The sequence below is a fragment of the Heterodontus francisci genome, chromosome 30 (genome assembly GCF_036365525.1).
Source record: "Heterodontus francisci isolate sHetFra1 chromosome 30, sHetFra1.hap1, whole genome shotgun sequence".
Classification (NCBI taxonomy): Eukaryota; Metazoa; Chordata; class Chondrichthyes; order Heterodontiformes; family Heterodontidae; genus Heterodontus; species Heterodontus francisci.
In genome coordinates this window covers 17632714-17653676 of record NC_090400.1, presented here as the reverse complement: position 1 = coordinate 17653676, position 20963 = coordinate 17632714, and the positions used below count along the sequence as shown (strand labels likewise).

The 20963-nt window shown below is 44.3% G+C and overlaps 1 protein-coding gene across 1 annotated transcript in view; it reads left to right on the top strand.

Annotated features, from left to right (window-relative positions):
• LOC137346610 (E3 ubiquitin-protein ligase TRIM50-like) overlaps positions 1 to 16750 on the top strand; it is a 35965-nt gene extending 19215 nt beyond the window's left edge. Inside the window, exons 5-6 of the mRNA XM_068010195.1 lie at positions 9709 to 9833; positions 16203 to 16750. Coding sequence (XP_067866296.1) covers positions 9709 to 9833; positions 16203 to 16750 — 673 coding nt within the window. The remainder of the gene's footprint in view (positions 1 to 9708; positions 9834 to 16202) is intronic.
• Positions 16751 to 20963: the final 4213 nt, after the last annotated feature.

Genomic DNA, 20963 nt, shown 5'->3' with positions numbered 1-20963 from the left:
TTGGCCAGAGTAGGAATATTTCTGGGAACTACATTATAGGAAGGATGTTAGAGCTATAGGAAAGTTGCAGGGATGATTCATGAGTGGTCATGTGAGTGTAAGGTTATAAAGAAAACCTTAAAAATTTAGATCTTTTTAACTGGAACAGAGAAGGTTAAAAGGGAGCTTCAAAATTCTCAACGAATTTTATAGGGTAAATAGTTAACAATTGTAACAATTTGCTGGTAAATTGGATTGGAATATCACTAGAAGAATGAAAGGGAAAGTTAGAAGTGTAATATTACTTGTTCCTTTGGTGGGAGATCTGTTGTAAGACTCACAGGAATACAAGTAATATCCCAATATGAACGTGGGTTTTATTATAACTGAACTGGAACGCTGCTTCATCAATGACCATCTCTCCATCATAAGGTCAGAAGTGGGGATGGTCACTGATGATTGCACAATGTTCAGCGCCATTCGCGTCTCCTCAAATACTGAAGTAGACCGTGTTCAGATGCAACAAGACTTGGACAAAATCCAGGCTTGTGCTGACAAGTGGCAAGTAACATTCACCCCACACAAGTGCCAGGAAATGACCATTTTCTTATAATTCGGTAAAGGGATGTTGCATTGCTGGCTATGTCAGCATTTATTGCCCATCCCTAATTGCCCTTGAGAAGGTGGTGGTGAGCTGCCTTCTTTAGCTGCTGCCGTACATGCGGAGTAGGTACACCCAGACTGCTGTTAGGAAAGGAGCGCCAGGATTTTGACCCAACGACAGTGAAGGAATGGTGATATAGTTCCAAGTCAGGATGGTGTGTGACTTGGAGGGGAACTTGCAGGTAGTGGTGTTCCCATGCATCTGCTGCCCTTGTCCTTCAAGGTGGTAGAGGACGTGGGTTTGGAAGGTGCTGCCTAAGGAGCCTTAGTGCATTGCTGCAGTGCATCTTGTAGATAGTACACACTGCTGCACTGTGTGTCGGTGGTGGAGGGAGTGAATGTTTATGGATGGGGTACCAATCAAGCGGGCTGCTTTGTCCTGAATGGTGTCGAGCTTCTAGAGTGTTGTTGGAGCTGCACCCATCCAGGCAAGTGGACAGTATTCCATCACACTCCTGACTTGTGCCTTGTAGATGGTGGACAGGCTTTGGGGAGTCAGGAGGCGAGTTACTCACCGCAGGATTCCTAGCCTCTGACCTGCTCTTGCAGACACGGTGTTTATATGGCTACTCCAGTTCAGTTTCTGGTCAATGGTAACCCCTAGGATTTTGATGGTGGGGGATTCAGCAATGATAATGCCACTGAATGTCAAGGGGAGATGGTTAGATTCTCTCTTGTTGGAGATAGTCATTGCCTGGCACGTGTGGCGCGAATGTTATTAGCCACTTATCAGCCCAAGCCTGGATATTGCCCAGGTCTTAGTGCATTTCTACACGGACTGCTTCAGTATCTGAGAAGTCGCGAATGGTGCTGAACATTGTGCAATCATCAGCGAACATCCCCACTTCTGACCTTATGATTGAAGAAAGGTTATTGATGAAGCAGCTGAAACTGGTTGGGCCCAGGCCCTGAGGAACTCCTGCACTGATGTCCAAGAGCTGAGATGATTGACCTCCAACAACCACAACCATCTTCTTTTGCACTAGGTGCGATTCCAACCAGTGGAGAATTTTCCCCTTGATTCCCATTGACTTCAGTTTTGCTAGGCCTCCTTGATGCCATATTCGGTGAATGCTGCCTTGATGTCAAGGACAGTCACTCTCACCTCACCTCTTGTGTTCAGCTCTTTTGTCCATGTTTGAACCAAGGCTGTCAGAAGCTGAGTGGCCCTGGTGGAAACCAAACTGAGCATCACTGAGCAGGTTATTGCTAAGCAAATGCCGCTTGATAGCACTGTCGACGACACCTTCCATCGCTTTACTGATGATCAAGAGTAGACTGATGGGACGGTAATTGGCCGGGTTGGATGTGTCCTGCTTTTAGTGGACAGGACATACCTGGGCAATTTTCCACATTGCCGGGTAGATGCCAGTGTTGTAGCTGTACTGGAACAACTTGGCTAGGGGTACGGCAAGTTCTGGAGCACAGGTCTTCAGTACTATTGCTGGAATATTGTCATGGCCCTTGACCTTTGCAGTATCCACTGCCTTCAATCATTTCTTGATATCATGCAGAGTGCATCAAATTGGCTGAAGACTGGCATCTATGATGCTGGGGGCTACAGGAGGAGGCCGAGATGGATCATCCATGTGGCACTTCTGGCTGAAGATTGTTGCAAATGCTTCAGTCTTGTCTTTTTTGCTGGGCACCCCCATCATTGAGGATGGGGATATTTGTGGAGCCATCTCCTCCTGGGTTGTAGCTTCACCGGGTTGACACCTCATTTTGAGGTATGCCTGGTGCTACTCCTGGCATTCTCTCCTGCACTCTTCATTGAACCAGGGTTGGGCCCCCAGCTTGATGGTAATGGCAGAGTGGGGGATATACCAGGCCATGAATTTACAGATTGTGGTTTACAATTCTGCTGCTGCTGATGGCCCACAGCGCCTCATGGATGTCCAGTTTTGTATTGCTAGATCTGTTTGAAATCTATCCCATTTAGCACGGTGGTAGTGCCACACAACATGATGCAGGGTATCCTTAAAATGAAGACGGGACTTCGTCTCCACAAGGACTGTGCAGTGGTCACTCCTACCAATACTGTCATGGATAGATGCATCTGCGACAGGCAAATTGGTGAGGACGAGGTCAAGTATATTTTTACCTCTTGTTGTTTCCCTCACCACCTGTTACAGACCCAGTCTAGCAGCTATGTCCTTTAGGACTTGACTAGCTCGGTCAGTCGTGGTGCTATCGAGCCACTTTTGGTGATGGACATTGACATCCCCACCCAGAGTACATTCTGTGTCATTGCCACCCTCAGTGCTTTCTCCAAATGCTGTTCAACATGGAGGAGTACTGACTCATCAGCTGAGGGGAGACGGGGGCAGTAGGTAGGAATCAGCAGGAGGTTTCCTTGCTCATGTTTGACCTGATGCCATGAGACTTCATTGGGTCTAGAGTTGATGTTGAGGATTCCCAGGGCCACTCCCTCCCAAATGTATACCACTGTGCAGCCACCTCTGCTGGGTCTGTCCTGCCGGTGCAACAGGACATATCCAAGGATGGTGATGGCGGTGTTTGGGACATTGTCTGAAAGGTATGATTCCGTGAGTATGACTATGTCAGGCTGTTGCTTGACTAGTCTGTGGGACAGCTCTCCCAACTTTGGCACAAGCCCACAGTAAGGAGGACTTTGCAGGATCGACATGGCTGGGTTTGCTATTTTTGTTTCCGGTGCTTTGGTTGATGCCAGGTGGTCCGTCCGGTTTTATTCCTTATCTACTTTGTAGCGGTTAGATACAACTGAGTGGCTTGCTAGGTCATTTCGGAGCGCAGTAAAGAGTCAACCACATTGCTGTGGGTCTGGAGTCACATCTCATACAAGAGAGAAACTAACCATCTCCCCTTGATGTTCAATGGCATTACCATCGCTGAATCCCCCACCATCAACATCCTGGGGGTTACTATTGACCAGAAACTGAATTGGACCAACCATATAAATACTGTGGCAACAAGAGCAGGTCAGAGGCTGGGAATTCTGTGGCAAGTAACTCACCTCCTGTCTCCCCAGTGCCTGTCCACCATCTACAAGGCACAAGTCAGGAGTGTGATGGAATACTCTCCACTTGACTGGATGGGTGCATCTCCAACAACACTCAAGAAACTCAGCACCATCCAGGACAAAGCAGCTTGCTTGATTGGCACCCTGTCCATCATCTTCAACATTCATCCCTTCACCACCAAAGCACAGTGGCAGCAGTATGTACCATCTACACGATGCACGGCAGCAACTCGCCAAGGCTCCTTCAACAGCACCTTCCAAGCACATAACCTCTACCACCTAGTAGGACAAGGGCAGCAGATGCATGGGAACACCACCATCTGCAAGTTCTCCTCCAAGCAACACACCATCCTGACTTGGAACTATATCACCGTTCCTTCACTGTCGCTGGGTCAAAATCCTGGAACTCCCTTCCTAACAGCACTGTTGGTGTACCTATACCCCAAGGACTGAAGCAGTTCAGGAAGGCAGCTCACCACCACCTTCTCAAGGGCAATTAGGGATTTGCAATAAATGCTGGCCTGGCCAGAGATCCCCTCATCCCATGAACAAATAAAAAATATACAAAATAGTTACTGCACAAGCTAGATTTGAATGCCAGGCTCTACCCACAAATGCCTCGTCGTGTGCGACATGACATCACTTTCTCTGGTATCTTCACTTGCAGCTGTTAAGGTAGTCCCTTCTTAAGGTCCTTCCACAACATCCCTCCTTTTCCCAAAGATACAAACATATGGACAATATACGGTGATGTTGTGGTTCAGACTAACTATACATTATTAAACAAAACTTTATTTACGGGGAAGCAACTATAACACTCCATAAAACATAGAGGAGGTTTTATTATTTATCCCAATCTTGTTTTCATGAATCTCTTCCCAGAGGTGAGCTCATCTTGATGACTCTCCTGAAATTCTGGTGATTCAGAACTCCAGTTAGCATGTTCTTCCTCTATGCTCGTAGCCTCTGTACATTCATCTTCAGACTTTGAATGTGTCCACGATGCCACAGGTGTTGTTGTACAGCTCTCTGAGCTGACTTCGGGTTTGTCTGAGAATAACACCATTGGGTGTCTGGACCTCGTATGATCTGGGTAGCTCATATATCCACCTCTGCAGGATACCAAGTTCCCGATGCATAATTGAGGACTCTGAACTTCTGTCCTACTTGCAATCAAACTAATTCTGGTCATGCTTGCCTGTCATATGATGCCTTCATCTTCCCTTGTCTCGACAGAAGTATATTCTTTACTGTGTAAAACGTACAGAGATGATGACTGGGCAGGGTGGTTCTTACCTGCCTTCCAAACGTCAACTCTGCAGGCAACAGTAAGCCCATGTCTGATGGAGTATCTCAGAGATGCAGCATTGCAACCTTGAGATCATGTCCCGTCTGCCTACACTTTAAAATTAGTGATTTGATGGTTCACACCATGCATTCAGCCATGCCATTGGACTTTGGATAATGCGTTGACAATGTTATGTGACGGACTTCCCACCTGATGCCCATGTCTTGGAATGGTCCTCCTGCATATTGTGGCCCATTACCAGAGATGATTTCTTCCGGCACGTCAAATAGGCTGAACAGAGCACTGACCGTATCAGCAACCACTGCACTCGATGTATCTCGTAGCCACCTAATGATCGGAAACTTGGTGAAGTAATCTGTAACAAGGAGGAAATCATCACCCTGAACGTGAGACTAATCTGTGCTGATCTCTGCTCATGGATGTGAAGGTATTTCATGTGGGAATCAAGGTTCCTTCTGTTGATTTGGCCAAAAGTTTGACATGCCTCACAGGATTTCACCACCGTCTCAACATTACTGTTGATTCCTGGCCAGCAGACTGTTCCTCTGGCAAGGCGTCTGGTACATTCTATTCCGAACTGCTCTTGATGCGTTTGAGCTAGAATATCAGAATGCAGAGCTTTGGGTATCAGGACTTGTTTGCCTTTGAAAATCACCCCTTGTGATATACCAAGCTCGTCTCAGTACAGCGAGTAACAATGTAGACGTTTGGTTACTTCCTGTATGGTGTCAGGCGATCCTTCCACAATCACCTTCCACAACAACGATAGGGTTGGGTCACGTGCCCATCTCATCCCTGAGTTGCTAGCATTTGTGGGGTCCAAAACCCATCTATCTTCAACACGCAGGTTATTGGAGCTGCACCAATCAGAATGCTGGTGCACACGACGGATGGCTCCGATGCGCTTCCTCTCATCCAGCTCTACTTTAAGCTTCTCTTCAGTGTGAATGCTGAACTTCCTTGGTGTATCAATACTAGGAACTACATCCTCCCTCACATGCAATATGGCATCACCCTTGAAATCACTGATTGCATCAAACCTGTCTGGGCAAAGTAGTTTCAGGTCTCTAACTGACTCAATGCACTCTGTGTTACAACCTTCCATACCTCTCGGTGCAGCGCTGCCCTCATGTGTAGTGACGATTCATAAGCCTCAGCATACTGCAAGTCCTGCAACAGCTGGTCCGGTTGTCTCTACAATATAAAAAAATTGTGGTAGCCATTCAGAGCTCCCATAGCTGCACTGCAAGGTTATTGTTCCAATGCACTTGATTAGAGAACCATTGTAGGCCATCAGCCTAGCTGTGGTGGGTTGTACCATAGATTCCCATTTCTTCGCGTATGTGTCCTTCAGTATATGGATGGGAGGAATATTTGCACTTGCTCCAGTGTCGATTTTTACTCTGAGCTTATGCTTGCCACTCTTCTGCGGACATATAATCCTGATCATGGTGAATGCCTCAGATTGTGTAATATCATTGATGCGTTGATCCAAATTAACTATGTGAAATGCTTTGTCGCTATTCGCATGCGTGCACTCTTCATAAATATCCTCCTGACAATCTGTCTATCTGCTGACCTGATGTACCTGCTTGGCCTTTTGTTTGTTGCATTTGCCATCCTTTCTCTCTGCATGCCACAATTGCTGTGTGCAGTAACTGAGCTTGGCCTTTTGCATTGCCTTTCCCAATGTCCTCGCATGCCACAAGCTTTGCACAGGTCCTGGTACACCGGACAACTGTGAATTGGGTAAGTCAGGCCACATTTGCCACAAGGCTTAGCAGACTTCTGAGCCTTGGTTACCATCCCAATTGTTGTAACTGCCCCCAATGCTTGTAACTGTTGGCACCGAGCCATGATGGCTTCAAATTACCTTCCATCATTGAGTTGTGCATCTTCTTTCCTAGCAGGTCGTTTTGAAAGGCTCCTAGTGGGGTAGACATGATTATTAGCTCTATAACCTGTTTTGACAGTTCGATATCTGCAAAGTCACCATATTGAGCTGTGTCTCGGCACCTTGCAACAAACTGGTCAGTGGACTCTTTGCCAGTGGGTCATAAGCTCAAGCCTATGTACTCGGAAATTTAGCTTTACTTTCAATTGCAGTTCCAGGAATGCCCAGATCTTACCAGAGTCCTTCAGGTCCTCAGATGACAATATCTGAGGTATCGAACCATTGCAAAGTTTAATTTTGGTAGCTTGTTTCTTTGGTTCACTCACTTCTTGGTCCAAGAAACACAACTCTATTTGCTGTCAGAATAGTTTAAATGTAAATGCTATGTCTGACAACTTCCAGTCTACAAATGGATACCTGCTTAATGATCCTGCTTTTTTATAAATACAGGATTTTTCAGGTCTACTTCTGTTTGTTGCCCTTTTAAGACAGATTAATTTTTTTGTTTAGACCTGCCCCTTTTATGAGTGAAAGAGACTGCAGTCTTCATTGTTTGCATAGCTTGTTTTTTTAAATCAAGAGGTAGGCTCTTTGTTGACACAGCTGTTCATTTTTTTTTACATAGTGAGCTGCCTTTTTTTAAACTGAGGAAAGAGTTTAATCTGATCAGCCAGCTGCACCTTGCTGTACTATTGCTGCCACAACCAGTCTTTTACTTTGAGCTGGACCTCCCATGGTGCTGCTTTCAGCTTCGGCCCTGCCCACAAAGCTAAAACAGTAATAGCTTCAGCTACTGCTTTTAAAATGTTTTGACCCACTGCTAGATTAGGTGAAAGCTCTGATCTCCTGGCAAATTGCCTGCTGTACTCAGTGTTTCAACTCCTCCTGGGCTGCTGTCTAGCTTGGCTCGCTGCAGTGTTGTGGGGTCTCTAGCAATTAAAGTAGAATTGGATATGTATGTGACAAGAGAGAATATAATAGAATATGGAGGAAGGACAGGTAAATGCAGAGTGCATAGATCTGGCATAGGTAGAATGGGCCTTTATGGAGCATTTGGAGCCCCTTTTTAAGAAAAAGAGCTCTGGCCCTCAAGGTGAGGAATATTAATTGTGGCGAATGAAACATTTCAGGCATTCATTGTCAGAATAAAACATTTCTTCGTGAGGTATAACTCTGCTAGATGCAAAGTAAGGCTCCTTCCCAATTCTCTCCAACAATGTGCTTCATCCACTGCCACAGTTCTCTCCATCTTCCATTTCTGACAACAACAGATCCATTTGAGTGACATTGCTGTTGAATTGTAGTTTTGTGGTGGTCAGGCCATGCCCATTTCAAACTGTACTGAGACTGCCCAAACTCATTTTATATAGCACCTTACAGTCAGCAGACAGATGAGATTATCATTTCATCAACTTGGGCTGGATTTGAACCTAGGTCCCAGAAGTTAAAATCAAATGCACTCCCCATTTCCCCAAAATTTCAATGATATGTATTCTATGTAACTTTATATTTTTCACATTTTAGTATAAAAATATATATTTCCCTGCAACCAAAGGGCACAAATTTAAGAAAATTGGTTAAAAAGTTGGGGATGGGGTGGGGGAGGAAATAAGGAGCAATGCTTTTATGCAGAGAGTTGGTATGATGTCTGGTGGAAGCAGATTAAATACTAACTTTCAAAAGGGAATTGGATAAATAGTTGAAAAGGAGAAATTTGTAAGTCGATGGGGAAATAACAGGAGGGTAGGGCTAACTGGAAAGCTTTATCAAAGAGCCACCATAGGCACGATGGGCCGAATAGTTGCCGCCTTCTGTGCTGTAAGATTCTATGATTATTGAATGTACATTTCTTTGCACTTTTAAATTTTGAAGAACATGATCTCTCTTTCCCGATTGAGGGGTAATTTTAACTTTTCTGATACTAGTAGTAGTCTAGACTCTAGGTACCAGATTTATGGGTGAGTCGGTAGTACATACATACATACACAGATACAGCACTGAAACAGGCCCTTCGGCCCACCGAGTCTGAGTCGACCAACAACCACCTATTTTATACTAATCTTACATTAATCCCATATTCCCTACCACATCCCCCCATTCTCCTATCACCTACCTTCACTAGGGGCAATTTACAATGGCCAATTTACCTATCAACCTGCAAGTCTTTTGCTGTAGGAGGAAACTGGTGCACCCGGCGGAAATCCACATGGTCACAGGGAGAACTTGCAAACTCCGCACAGGCAGTACCCAGAACCAAACCCGGGTTGCTGGAGCTGTGAGGCTGCAGTGCTAACCACTGTGCCACTGTGCTGCCTAGTAGTCTAGACTCTAGGTAGCAGATTTATGGGTGAGTCAGTAGTAGTCTAGACTCTAGGTAGCAGATTTAAGCACATGGAGGTGCTTGAGTAGGTCAAGCTACAATGAAGAGACTGGAAGACCTGCGCAATATTAAGAGATTCCTTCAAGTCTTCATCGCTGAATCTGGAAGGAGTGAAACGGAAAAATATATTAAACTAAGTGTAATACGGGGAACTCTATTTGGTACTTCATGATGTTACAGGTGGACTGGGTCAATATAAAGTGCTTGCATACTGGCACCGCCCAGCAGTTCTAAAACATTATGCAAAGCAAAAAGAAGAGACAGAGAGACATGAAGTTTACCATCTACCTCTGTTACATTTAGGATTACAAGGCAATTTAGTGGAATATACTTCCCTTTTAATTGTAGATGCAAACGTGTTCACTGTCGATAGATTGACTGTATCAACCAGCTGTCATCGGTTCTGAAAAGCATGAAGCTTCACAAACTAATACTAGTGTATACGGTTTGATCGTTTAATGCATTGATGATTCTTTTAGTTGCCAACAGGTGCCACAGCCACAGTCAGACAAAACCTTCAGTGCCATATCCTTTAAACCTGGCTTTAGACATGATGATATCAAACTGACAGTCTGGAAAAAACTGCAGAAGAGGATTTTACCAGGTGGGTTTGAATAGTGGGAATTGTATCAGATGGGATCCAGTTGAGGGATCATGTTACCAGGTGAAATTATGTAAAGGAATCATTTTTAACAGGTAAGAGCAAGTAAAGGCATCATGTGACCAGGTAAGAGTAAGTAAAGAGATTGTTACCAGGTATGTTTAGTATTTAGTTTTAAATAGAATTTATAGATTAATTTATTTATCAGAAAATATGTTTTTGTTAGTTCATAACCAACATTACCTCTGAAAGGAAGAAAAGGACATGGTGATAGGGTTAGATTAAATATGTGTGACGAGGCTCATGTGGTGCATAAACATTGATATAGGCCTGAATAATCTGCTTCTGTGCCGTAATTACTATGTAATAAGTAAGTCGCACATCTCATGGACTTGGACACATAAGGAGTAACTTTGAATTTGTGCACTAGTGTAAAATGGTTGAAAGCAAGTTGACAGCCCATTTTCCATCTCTCCCATTCTTATTTCCACAATGTTGTTCCCTTAACATTGCTGTGCCGAAATCCTCAAATTCCACACCTAAAAGCAGTGTCGAAGCACCATCCGCACCTCAACTGCAGCGGTTTAAGGAGAGGGCTCACCACTACCTTCTCAGGGCTGGAGAAAAATGTGACCCTGCCAATGTCGCCCACATCCCAAAGCAAATGAGAGAAATGCAATATGGTGGTCTATGTTTACATGGGCGTGTGCAGTATCGCTTCAAGTTTCAGAGAAAGTCAGAGCACCGAATGCGCCTATATAACCTTGGCCACCGCAAAGGAGCTACTTTAAGGGATGTGGCCCCAAGGTGTTGCAATCCACATAACTGTGGTGTAATTGATATTACCAGATTAATTCTGAATTCAGAACAGATTTATGCTGTACTCTTATGCTTACTTAGAACTGGGATGTTCCAAACCCATTACTGAATTGAACCTGCAGGAAGAGATTTTAATTAAGTGAAGCTGTATATCATTCTACCCCAGGACAGGGTGTGAAATACTGGTAGAATTTCCTCTCTGGGTGCCCAGTGGTCATTGGAGAGGAAGCAACTGTCTATGTTTTTCCTCCCCCAAGTTATTTGCTTGGCCTGGGGGAATTCCAGGCACAGGCTGGTTGGACCTTCTTCCAAAAAAATCAGATAGGAAGTTCGAGCACAGCTGCGGGCCTGTATGAGTGGGAACGTGCCAGGAAATCCCAATGGAATGCAATAGGGGTGGAGACCTGGCATTACGTTTACTTTTGCTCCTGCTCTTCTTCCAAGAACCTCAACACCAGCCAGGACAAAACAGTCAGCTTGATTGACACCTTCTATTCACCACTGGCGTACTGTGACTGCTGTGTGTACCATCCACAGGATGCACTGCAGCAACTTGCCAAGGTTTCTTTGACAGCACAGCCCAAAACCTGTGGATTCCACCACTTAGAAGGCCAAGAACAGCAGGTGCATGAGAACATAATCACCTCCAAGTTCCCTTCCAAGTTTTGCACCATACTGAGGGTGTACCTGCACTACACTAATAAAACATAAGAAATAGAAGCAGGAATAGACCTCGAGCCTGCTCCACCATTCAATACGATCATGGCTGATCTTCTGCCTCAGCTCCACTTTCCCACCTTTTACCCATATCCCTTGATTCCCTGAGCGATCAAAAATCTCATCCTTAAGTCTACTCACTGATGGCGCATCCATAACCCTCTGGGGTAGAGAATTCCAAAGATTCACAACCCTCTGATTGAAGAAATTTCTCCTCATCTCAGTCCTAAATGATCAAGCCCTTATTCTGTGCCCCCTTGTTCTATAATCCCCAGCCAGGAGAAACAACTTCTCACTGTCTACCATCAAGCACCTTCACAATCTTATAAGTTTCAATGAGATCACCTCTCATTCTTCTAAACACCATAGGGTATCGGTCCAATTTACTCAGCCTCTCTTCATAGGACAACCCTTTCATCCCAGGAACCAATCGAGTGAACCTCCACTACACCGCCTCCAAAGCAAGTATATCCTTCCTTAAATATGGAGACCAACACTGCACACAGTACTCGAGAAACATAGAAAAATAAGAGCAGGAATAGGCCATTCAGCCCTTTGAGCCTGCACCACCATTAAATATGATCATGGCTGATCATTCAAACTCAGTAACCTGTTCCCACTTTCTCCCCGTATCCCGTGATCCCTTTAGCCCTAAAAACTATATCTAACTCTTTCTTGAATATATTTAATGATTTGGCCTCAACTGCTTTCTGTGGTAGAGAATTCCACAGGTTCACCACTCTCTGGGTGAAGAAATCTCTCCTCATCTCAGTCCTAAATGGCTTACCCCTTATCCTCAGACTGTGACCCCTGGTCCTGGACTCCCCCGCCATTGGGAACATCCTTCCTGCATGTAGTCTGTCCAGTCCTGTTAGAATTTTGTAGGTTTCTATGAGATCCCTTCTCTTTCATCGAAACTCTAGCAAATACAAGCCTAATCGACCCAATCTCTCTTCATACGTCAGTCCTGCCATCCCAGGAATCAGTCTGGTGAACCTTTGCTGCACTCCCTCCATAGCAAGAACATCCTTCCTCAGATAAGGAGACCAAAACTGCACACAATACTCCAGATGTGGTCTCACCAAGGCCTTGTATAATTGCAGCAAGACATCCTTGCTCCTGTTTTCGCATCCTCTCGCTATGAAGGCCAACATACCATTTGCCTTCTTAACTGCCTGCTGCACTTGCATGCTTACTTTCAGCGACTGGTGCACAAGGACACCTAGGTCTCACCTCCCCCTTTCCCAATCTATCACCATTCAGATAATAATCTACCTTTCTCTTTTTGCCATCCAAGTGGATAGTCTCACATTTATCCACATTATAATGCATCTGCCATGTATTTGCCCACTCACTCAACCTGTCCAAATCACACTGGAGCTTCTCTGCATCCTCCTCACAGCTCACACTCTCTCCCAGCCTTGTTTCATCTGCAAACTTGGATATATTACAATTAATTCCCTCATCTATATCATTAATATATATTGTGAATAGCTGGGGTCCTAGCACTGAGCCCTGTGGTACCTCACTAGTCACTGCCTGCCAATCAGAAAAAGACCCGTTTATTCCTACTCTTTGTTTCCTATCTGCCAACCAGTTCTCTATCCAATCCCATGTGCTTTAATTTTACACGCTAATCTCTTACGTGGGACCTTATCGAAAGCCTTCTGAAAGTTCAAGTACACCACATCCCTTATCTATTCTACTAGTTACATCCTCAAAAAATTCCAGTAGATTTGTCAAGTATGATTTCCCTTTCGTAAATCCATGTTGACTTTGTCTGATCCTGTCATTGTTTTCCAAATGCTCTTCTATTACATCTTTTATAATGGACTATTGCATTTTCCCCACTACTGATGTCAGGCTAACTGGTCTATAATTCCCTGTTTTCTCTCTGCCTCCTTTTTTAAATAGTGGGGTTGCATTAGCTATCCTCCAATCCGTTGGAACTGTTCCAGAGTCTATAGAATTTTGAAAAATGACCAGCAATGCATCTATTATTGCTAGGCCACTTCCTTAAGTACTCTAGGATGTAGATTATCAGGCCCTGGGATTTATCAGCCTTCAATCCCATCTATTTTCCGAACACCATTTCCCGACTAATACTGATTTCATACAGTTCCTCCTTCTCACTAGACCCTCTGTTCCCCAACATTTCTGGGAGGTAATTTGTGTCCTCCTATGTGAAGACAGAACTAAAGTATGTATTTAATTAGTCTGCCATTTCTTTGTTCCCCATTATAAATTACCTTGTTTCTGACTGTAAGGGACCCACATTTGTCTTCACTAATCTTTTTCTTTTCACATATCTATAGAAGCTTTTACAGTCAGTTTTTATGTTCTCTGCACTCTTACTCTCATACTTTATTTTCCCCTTCTTACTCAATCCCTTTGTCCTCCTTTGCTGAATTCTAAACTGCTCCCAATCCTCAGGTTTGCTACTTGTTCTGGCCATTTTATATTTCTCCTGCTTGGATCTAATACGATCCCTAATTTCTTTTGTAAGCCATGGTTGAGACACCCTACCTGTTTTATTTTTGCGCCAGACAGGAATGAACAATTGTTGTAATTCATCTATACGCTCTTTAAATGCTAGCCATTGCCTATCCATTGCCAACCCTTTTAGTAACATTCCCCAATCTATCTTAGCCAACTCACGCCTCATACCTTAATAGTTTCCTTTATTTAGATTCAGGACCCTAGTCTTGGAATCAACTCTTTCACTCTGCATCTTAATGAAGAATTCTATCATGTTATGGCCGCTCTTCCCCAAGGGACTCTGCGCAGTAAGATTGTTAACTAATCCTTTCTCATTACACTATACCCAGTCTAGGATGGCCTGTTCTCTAGTTGGTTCCTCAACATATTGGTCCAAAAAACCTCTCATACGCACTCCAGGAATTCATCCTCTACCGTATTATTGCTAATTTGGTTTGCTCAAGCTATATGTAGATTAAAATCACCCATAATTACAGTTGTACCCTTATTGCATGCATCTCTAATTTCCTATTTATTTATTTAGAGATACAGCACTGAAACAGGCCCTTCGGCCCACCAAGTCTGTGCCGACCATCAACCACCCATTCATACTAATCCTACATTAATCCCATATTACTACCACATCCCCACAATTCCCCTACCACCTACCTATACTAGGGGCAATTTATAATGGCCAATTTGCCTATCAACCTGCAAGTCGTTGGCTGTGGGAGGAAACCGGAGCACCCGGCGAAAACCCACGCAGTCACAGGGGGAACTTGCAAACTCCACACAGGCAGTACCCAGAATTGAACACGGGTCGCTGGAGCTGTGAGGCTGCGGTGCTAACCGGTACATCATCACTGCTATTTGGGGGTCTATATACAACCCCCACCAACGTTGACTGCCCCTCGGTGTTTCTTAGCTCCACCCATACAGATTCCACATCAGGATTCTCTGAGCTAATATCCTTCCTCACTATTGTATTGATTTTCCCTTTTACTGACAATGCTACTCCACCTCCTTTCCCTTTTTGCCTGTTCTTCCTAAATATTGAATACCCTTGGATGTTCAGTTCCCGTCTTTGGTTACCCTGCAGCCATGTCTCCGTAATCGCAACTATATCATATCCATTTACATCTGTTTGCGCGGTTAATTCGCCTACCTTATTGTGAATACTCTGCGCATTGAGACACAATGCCTTTAGGCTTGTCTTTTTAACATTCTTAGTCATCTTCGCATTATTTCACACTATGGCCCTATTTGTTTCTTGCCCTTGATTTTTATGCCTTCCACTTTTGCCTTTTTGTTTCCTGTCTTTCATTTCTACCCTTGTTTCCTCCTCTTCAGGTTCCCATCCCCCTGCCATTCTAGTTTAAATCCTCCCCATTAGCACTAGCAAACGCACCTGCGAGGACATCGGTTCCGGTCCTGTCTAGGTGTAACCCATCCCGCTTGTACAGGTCCCACCTTCCCCAGAACTGGTCCTGATGTCCCAGGAATTTAAATCCCTCCCTCCTGCACCATTTTTCCAGCCATGCATTCATCTGATCTGTTCTCCTGTTCCTATACTCACTAACAGGTGGCACAGAAAGTAATCCTGAGATTACTACCTTTGAGATCCTGCTTTTTAATTTAGCTCCTAACTCCTTAAATTCATCTTGCAGGACCTCATCGCTTTTTCTACCTATGTCGTTGGTACTGACATGTACCACAACCACTGGCTGTTCACCCTCCCCCTTCAAAATGTCCTGCAACTGCTCCAAGACATCCTTGAACCTACCACCAGGGAAGCAACATACCATCCTAGGTGTGGTCTCACTGAAGCCTTGCACAATTGTAGCAAGACTTCCTTATTCTTGTACTCCTTGCAATAAAGGCCAGCATGCCATTTGCCTTCCTAATTGTTGCAGCAGTTCCAGAGAAACAGCCACCACCACTTTCTCAAGTGCAACTAGGATGGGCAATAAATATTGGTGGTTCCGAAGAAGGGTCACCGACCCGAAACGTTAACTCTGCTTCTCTTTCCACAGATGCTGCCAGACCTGCTGAGTGGTTCCAAGATTTCTTGTTTTTATTTCAGATTTCCAGCATCCGCAGTATTTTGTTTTTAATAAATATTGGTCTTGTCAGCAATGGTCTATCCCAAAAATGAATTTTAAAATTAAACAATATGCCTATATGTACCCCGTTGTAGCACCCGCAGATGAATGGGTATCTAACTGCAATATCTCCTTTTGCATAACTAGCGGGAAGTGTATATCCATAGAATTGATGCCTTGAATTTAATATTCAGGCTGGAAATTTTCTCCATGTAGATTGGTTATTCTATGTATTTGTTTGTTTGATTTCTGTCAGAACCAGAGGAATTAAAATTGGATCCCAGCACCGCACACCCCCTTCTGATCATTACCAACAGTAGCACCAGGGTAGAATGTGGAACATATCTGAAGCGCTTGTCGTTAGTACAGGAGCGATTTGACTACAACACCTGCATCCTCGCCAACAAAGGCTTTTCCTCAGGCAAGCACTACTGGCAAGTGATTGTCAGCGACAAGATGAAGTGGCGCCTCGGTGTCATCAAAGGCACCACCGGCCGTAAAGGAAAGCTGAACAAGACTCCGGAGAATGGAGTCTGGATGATCGGAGTGAAGGAAGGAAAGATTTATGAGGCATACAAGAATCCCAAAATCCAGCTTTCACTCTTGGTGAGGCCGCGGAAGATTGGCGTGTTCCTGGATTATGAGGGAAGGCGACTCTCGTTCTATAATGTCGATAATCCAGATGAGCTGAGCTTGATCTATGCTTTTGATGCAGATTTTCAAGGGAAGATTTATCCAATTTTTGACCTTTGTTGTGTTGACAGAAGCAGTGACTTAGCACCTATCACACTTTGCCGTGTATAAACACTTCCAGTCACACAGCAAGATGCATCATGCAAAGCAACTAACTTTCTTTATGATGTCATGACAGTTGTTTTGGTGTCATAATTACTGCCTCCTGATTTTGTAACATAGCTCATCCAATGAAAAGCAGCATTTAGTTCATGAGATCCTTCTTTTCAAATTATTAGCAGATCTCCAGGGTGGTCTGAAACACAGTTGTGATGTTTAGCTGTAAGATGGATATGTGTTTAACAGGCCTGTCCCTTTATGGCCACTGATTTGTGTGGGGAAGTAATCTTAAATAAGTTCTCCAAATGCAGACAATTTCAGCTGCTTGGAAAGTGCTGAGGTCAAATAGATGGCAATTATCTGCTTAAAATTTCTGGCTCCAGATTAAAAGAAGCAATGGTGAAAGGTTTGGCTTTCTATCTCATTTTGTTTAAGATTTTTTCCATCTGTAACAAAGAATGATGTCTGTTGAGTGATGTCTTTTGGGTGACATCCGGATTGTAACAGGAGAGTGACAGACATGTGTTGGTTGCAAGATTTATATTATATATAGAATCATATCTTACAGCACAGAAGGAGGACATTCGGCTCATTGTACCTGTGCTGGTTATTTGAAAGAGCTATTTAATTAATCCCAATCCCCTGCTCTTTGCCCATAGCCCTGGAAAATTTCTCCCCTTCATGTATATATCCAATTGCCTTTTGAAAGTTACTATTGAATCTGTTCCACTGCTCGTTTAGGCAGTGCATTCTAGATCATAAGAACTCAATGTGTAAAACAATTTCTCCTCATCTCATCTCTAGCTCATTTTCCAATCACCTTACTTCTGTGTCCTCTGGTTACCTATTCTTCTGCCAGTGGCTTATTTATTCTAGCGATGCCTCTATTAAACCTCCCCTTAGCTTTCTGTTCTCTAAGAAGAATAACCCCAGCTTCTCTAGTCTCTCCATGTATCTGAACTCCCCCATCCCTGGTGCCATTCTAGTAAATCTCCTGTGCACCCTCCAAGGACCTGACATCCATCCTAAAGTGTGGTGCCCAGAATTGTACGTAATACTCCAAGTGACGCTTAGCCAGTGATTTGTAAAGGTATGGCATAACTTCCTTGCTTTTGAACTATGTGCCTGTATTTATAAAGCCAAGGATACCATGTAGCTTTTTAACAGCCTTATCGACTTGTCCCGTCACCGTCAAGGATTTCTGTATGTACATCCCTGATCTGTTGGTTCCTGCACCCCTTTTAAAATCGTACCATTTAGTTTATATTACCTCTCCTCATCCTTGCTTCTAAAATGCATCAATCACACTTTTCTGCATTGAATTTCATCCGCCATGTGTCTGCCTATTTCGCCAGTCTATGTTCTCCTGAAGTCTGCTGCTATCCTCCTCGCCATTTACTATCCATATCATATAGATATTTGAATGATATAATGGCTGGGAAATGGACGAATCCACAACTTTGAGCATCCACTGTCAAAGTCAAAAATACATATTTGTGTGCTGCCTTTCACCATTGTGAAACAGTGTCCTTCCAATCTGCTGTATAAGACACAAAGAAATGCAATAAGCTATACAAAAAACTGCAATGAATTAAAAGAGCAGCAAAGCTTCCTAAACTGATGCTGTGCTGCCTGACAAAGGTGAGTAGCAGAAAATTAATTAATAAGATTAATGACTGCAAACATAATCAAACCACTTTATACTGTTTCATATCTATTGTACTCCCCAGACCACACAGTGCAGATAATCAGCCACTGTGGGAAATGGAAGTGTTACATTTCTGTGGTTCAGCTGGTAGCATTCATGATTGGTCGGAATCTTATGTATTTTGAAAAATTTCAGGCGTCGGGGCCATTTCTGGGACCCGACCCTGCACGGGTCAGAGGTTCGCTGACAGCTGGAATTTTCTGGGAGGCAGCCAATTAATAGGCCACCTCTGCATTCACTGTATAATTAAGGATGGTGGGTGGGTTTCCAAGGCAGAAGGCAAATTAGGAGGGCCCGCAGCACTGGATAGACAGCAGGCCTACTCGCAGAGCTGGGCGCAACTGAGACAGGTAGGGGAGTGCAAGGGTGCCTCAAAATGGAGCTTTTACACTTTTGCAGCGCATTGATGGGGCTAGTGACAGGAGGCCCTGATGGTCCAGGCTTTAGAAACTTCAGGCGGGATAGAGGGGGATGTAAAAGGGGTGGAGGAGTTGCATTACTGGTTAAGGAGAATATCACAGCTGTACTGCGGGAGGACACCTCAGAGGGGTCATGCAGCGAGGCAATATGGGTGGAGCTCAGGAATAGGAAGGGTGCAGTCACGATATTGGGGGTTTACTACAGGCCTCCCAACAGCCAGGTAGAGGAGCAGATATGTAGACAGATTTTGGAAAGATGTAAAGGTAACAGGGTGGTGGTGGGTGATTTTAACTTCCCCTATATTGACTGGGACTCACTTAGTGCTAGGGGCTTGGATGGGGCGGAATTTGTGAGGAGCATCCAGGAGGGCTTCTTGAAACAGTATGTAGATAGTCCAACTAGGGATGGGGCCATTCTGGACCTGTTATTGGGGAATGAGCCGGCCAGGTGGTCGAAGTTTCAGTGGGGGAGCATTTCGGGAGCAGTGACATAATTCCATAAGTTTTAAGGTACTTGTGGATAAGGATAAGAGTAGTCCTCGGGTGAAGGTGCTAAATTGGGGGAAGGCTAATTATAACAATATTAGGCAGGAACTGAAGAATTTAGATTGGGGGCAGCTGTTTGAGGGTAAATCAACATCTGACATGTGAGAGTCTTTCAAACGTCAGCTGATTAGAATCCAGGACCAGCATGTTCCTGTGAGGAAGAAAGACAAGTTTGGCAAGTTTCGGGAAGCTTGGATAACACGGGATATTGTGAGCCTAGTCAAAAAGAAAAAGGAAGCATTTGTAAGGGCTGGAAGGCTAGGAACAGATGAAGCACTTGAGAAATATAAAGACAGTAGGAAGGAACTTAAGCAAGGAGTTAGGAGGGCTAAAAGGGGTCATGAAAAGTCATTGGCAAACAGGATTAAGGAAAATCCCAAGGCTTTTTATACATAGATAAAGAGCAAGAGGGTAACCAGGGAAAGGGTTGGCCCACTCAAGGACAGAGATGGAAATCTATGTGTGGAGCCAGAGGAAATGGGCGAGGTGCTAAATGAGTACTTTGCATCAGTATTCACCAAAGAGAAGGACTTGGTGGATGATGAGCCTAGGGAAGGGAGTGCAGATAGTCTCAGTCATCTCATTATCAAAAAGGAGGAGGTGTTGGGTGTCTTGCAAAGCATTAAGGTAGATAAGTCCCCAGGGCCTGATGGGATCTACCCCAGAATACTGAGGGAGGCAAGGGAAGAAATTGCTGGGGCCTTGACAGAAATCTTTGCATCCTCATTGACTACAGGTGAGGTCCCAGAGGACTGGAGAATAGCCAATGTTGTTCTTTTGTTTAAGAAGGGTGGCAAGGATAATCCAGGAAATTATAGGCCGGTGAGTCTTACGTCAGTGGTAGGGAAACGATTAGAGAGAATTATTCGGGACAGGATTAACTCCCATTTGGAAACAAACGAACTTATTAGCGAGAGACAGCATGGTTTTGTGAAGGGGAGGTCGTGTCTTACTAATTTGATTGAGTTTTTTGAGGAAGTGACGAAGATGATTGTTGAAGGAAGGGCAGTGGATGTTATCTATATGGACTTTAGTAAAGCCTTTGACAAGGTCCCGCATGGCAGACTGGTGCAAAAGGTGAAGTCACATGGGATCAGAGGTGAGCTGGCAAGATGGATACAGAACTGGCTCTGTCATAGAAGACAGAGGGTATCAGTGGATGGGTGTTTTTCTGAATGGAGGGATGTGACTAGTGGTGTTCCGCAGGGATCAGTGCTGGGACCTTTGCTGTTTGTAGTATATATAAATGATTTGGAGGAAAATGTAGCTGGTCTGATTAGTAAGTTTGCGGACGACACAAAGGTTGGTGGAGTTGCGGATAATGATGAGGATTGTCAGAGGATACAGCAGGATATAGATCGGTTGGAGACTTGGGCGGAGAAATGGCAGATGGAGTTTAATCCGGACAAATGTGAGGTAATCCATTTTGGAAGGTCTAATGCAGGTGGGAGATATACAGTAAATGGCAGAACCCTTAGGAGTATTGACAAGCAGAGGGATCTGGGCGTACAGGTCCACAGGTCACTGAAAGTGGCAACGCAGGTGGATAAGA